Genomic DNA, 3,709 nt, shown 5'->3' on the forward strand with positions numbered 1-3,709 from the left:
TTTCCATACGTTTCGAAAATATGAAAAAATATTTCTATGATAACTAAGTACTGATATTGAATATAAATATATAATTAAATATAATAATATTAAAACCCACCCCTAATTTATAACTTATATCGTGACTTCAGTTTTCAACAATAAAAAAAATCATTTTCACTGGTTATTATCATATTATCATTTCATCTACCCAATGCACTCCTCTCCACGACGAAATTTTAGAAACTATTATCATATTCGTAATCAGCGACCACGAAAACCCCCGAGTGACAAGTTTCACGCGAATCTAGTGAATTTTAAAATTTTTCGGTCGCCATGTAGGATCCGGCATTTTGAATTTTTAAAAAGTGTCATCATATTCGCAATCAGCTACCCCGAAAACCCCTGAGTGACAAATTTCACGCGAATCTAGCGAATTTTAAAATTTTTCGGTCGCCATATTGGATCCGCCATTTTGAAATTTTAAAAACTTGACTTCATATTCGTTATCTGTGACCCCGAAAACCCCCGAGTAATAAATTTCAGGCAAATCTGATTAATTTTTAAATTGTTTGGTTTTTGGGGGTAGTTTTCATTAAATTTTTTTCCCTGGGGGTTAAATTTTGTAATTTATTTTTTTTACAAAATTTGAAATATTTTTAAACATACGTTATTGTGGAAGCTGATAAAAACTTTCTTCTTAAATTTATACAATTTTTTTGAATCTTGTAATTTTTTGCCTTCTTTGAAGGGGTGTATTTCAAAAAGGATAATTTTTTTAAAAAATGCATGTACATGCATTTGTTACACTTGCTCTCACCTTTAAAATGAGTCCTCAGTGGAATTATTCTGTTAAGTTTTAAGAAAGTTATGATTTTTTGAAGTAGGTGGGACGTATGTGTCCCACTGGCCATTAAAGGGTTATAGTATAAATGAAAACCTTAAATAATCTATATTTTCAATGCTGTTAAAATTTGAATATACACATTATAATATTTGGTAAGTACAACATTTAAATTATTCATTAAAGGAATTAATTTATTTCTTCCCAATTGACATAAAAATTGAATAGAATTATTTTGTTTTTAAAAATATAATATAGCTATTTAAAATATAAAATTCTTTTTTTCTCTAATATTAATTATTGTTTTCTCACTTTAAAAAATAATTTATAAGAATTGAAAAAAATTCATTAATTGGAAATATATTGTCGTTCGATGTGCTTCGAATAGCTTTGATGAGCCCTCGAACAGTGGCCAATGCATTTATTTTGTTTCTAAAAATATAATACAGCTATTTAAAATATAAAACTCCTTTTTTCTCCAACATTGAGTATTCTTTCACCAATTTAAAAAATAATTTATAAGAATTGAAAGAAATTCATTAAGAGGAAATATATTGTCGTTCGATGTGCCTCGAATAGCTTCGATGAGCCTTTGAACAGTCGCCAATGCATTTACATTGTTCTTAAAAATATAATATAGGCTTTTAAAATATAAAACTCCATTTTCTCTAATATTCATTATTGCTTTCCCACTTTAAAAAATAATTTATGAGAATTGAAAGAAATTCATTAATTGGAAATATATTGTCGTTCAATGTGCTTCAAATAGCTTCGATGAGCCTTCGAACATTCGCCAATGCATTTATTTTGTTTCTAAAAATATAATATAGCTATTTAAAATACAAAACTCTTATTCTTATTCTCCAGTTTATAAAATGTATTTTTTTAAAGTTTTATATTTCCGTGTGTTTGGAGTAATAGTCAGGGATTGATACGTGAAGAGTTTAGAGTGCTAACGTACGATATAATTTTTAATAATCGATTGTAATAAAATAAATGTTTTTTAAAGGTATTATTGTTAACAGTAAAGATATTTATATATTCATAAATTAAATTTTGTTTTAAAATTTATAATTTTCATGAATTTTATTTCTAAATTGTGATTTATTAAATATCTATTTTTTTTATTGTATAACATTTGTAATTCTTTTGAAAAATGTTTTTGTTTTTTAAATATGTAATTTAATTTTTTATAATATATAAAATCACAAATAATTTATGTTTAATATACAAAAAGTTATATATTTATTGAAGCTTTTAATTTTTTGATTTACCTAGGAAAATGTAATAATCTTTTTTGAAATAAAAATAAATTTTTCTTTATTTATAAATTATTAAATAATTTTATAAACTTTTCGATTAAACAAGAACACAACTTGAACTAATATTCTATAATTTTGATAGACCACTTAAATTTCTTTTATGCATTTTCTTCTTCTTCTTCTTCCATTTCTATTTTTTCTTGTTCTTCTTCTATAACTATATCTTCCTCCTCCTCCTGCTCTTCTTCTTCTTTTTCTTCTTCCATTTCTATTTTTTCTTGATCTTCATCTATAACTATAATTTCTTCCTCTTCTTCTTCCATTTCTATTTCTTCTTGTACTTCAATTTTGTCTTCTTGATTTATAATTATGTCTGATCTTTCTTCTTCGTTTTCTATTTCTATTACTTCTTCTTCTGCTGTATTGCATACCTCATTTACATCTGTTATTAAACAATAAATTAATTAGTTAACAATATTGTTACAATTATTTTAAAATAAATGCTTTTCAATATGTTTATAGTTTCTTTTATATTTCGTATTATTTATGATAAGAATTGTAAATAAATTGCAAGTGCCTTATTATCATGCCTATTTAATCTTTTAAATTTATTTATATTAACATCAATATTACATATTTTTATTTATATTTCATACGTACCATGAAACTGCATTATGTTGATTAGAGTTTGAAATCCATTTTTTCCTGTAAAACGGCAATGTGGACATTTTTTCTCTATGCATGGTTCATCGTCATGAGGTAATTCCTTAAAGTACCCGCAACATTTTTTGCATTTTTTACATTTATGGACTGTTTTTAAGTGTATGGCGACACTGCTGTTTCTTGAGAATCTTTTGTCACATATTCTACAGACGGAATCGTTACTGATGCTTGATTGCATCGTTATCCTATCGGATAGTGGCTTATTCAATACTGCGTCTACACTATCGTTCTCGTTTGTGTCCACAGGCTCTTCGATGTTTTCTAAAAGAAAACTGATAATTATAATGTTTTGATTGTTTTATAATTTTTTGGTTTAAATTTTCTTACTTCAATTATTTTATTATTTGCAAATTAACTGTCAAATTTTTAACTTAACAATTATAAAAATAATAGTATACTTTTTAATTTAAATTTTATACCTTCATTTTCATTATAGGAATAAACCCCTTGTGTGAATTCAGTAGTTTCATTAATTAATTTTTCTAATAATTCATTAATTTTTTGTGTCTTTCGCGTCGGGTGTATGTCATTGGTTGGATTCAAGAAATTTGACCATAGAGATTCAATGGCAATTTCCCTATTTCTGTCAGTTTTAGTGGCTTTTCTTTTTGACGAAGAAAAAGATTTTGCCACTTCGTAATTGTTATCCTGTATTTTGCACATGTTAAGAAGTCCAACTGTGGATAAAAGAAAATAATTTGATTTTTATATAAACATTTGAAATTTATTTTAATAAATTAATTCTTACCAAGAAATTTAATTGTCCTCGGACGAGTTGCCACAATTTGTTTCCAAGCTCTATGGTATCTCTTAATGCCACCATTTGTTCGATGTGGCAATTGAAATACAGAGAGGCGATCGACTTTAATGATTTTGAACCAATATTTTAGAATGTAATGTT

The 3,709-nt window shown here is 25.9% G+C and overlaps 1 protein-coding gene across 1 annotated transcript; it reads right to left on the reverse strand.

The window, feature by feature from the left end:
- Positions 1 to 1,552: 1,552 nt before the first annotated feature.
- On the reverse strand, positions 1,553 to 3,259 carry LOC122510915 (protein Ycf2-like). The gene is made up of 4 exons (XM_043625876.1): positions 3,228 to 3,259; positions 2,746 to 3,069; positions 2,304 to 2,527; positions 1,553 to 1,636 (listed from the first exon to the last, which is right to left on the reverse strand). The coding sequence occupies exons 2-4, from the start codon at positions 2,984 to 2,986 to the stop codon at positions 1,553 to 1,555; spliced, it is 549 nt and encodes a 182-aa protein (XP_043481811.1). The 5' UTR covers positions 2,987 to 3,069; positions 3,228 to 3,259.
- Between the last annotated feature and the right edge of the window lie 450 nt (positions 3,260 to 3,709).

This window comes from Leptopilina heterotoma, unplaced genomic scaffold, assembly GCF_015476425.1.
Source record: "Leptopilina heterotoma isolate Lh14 unplaced genomic scaffold, ASM1547642v1 Lhet_773, whole genome shotgun sequence".
NCBI classification, from domain to species: Eukaryota; Metazoa; Arthropoda; class Insecta; order Hymenoptera; family Figitidae; genus Leptopilina; species Leptopilina heterotoma.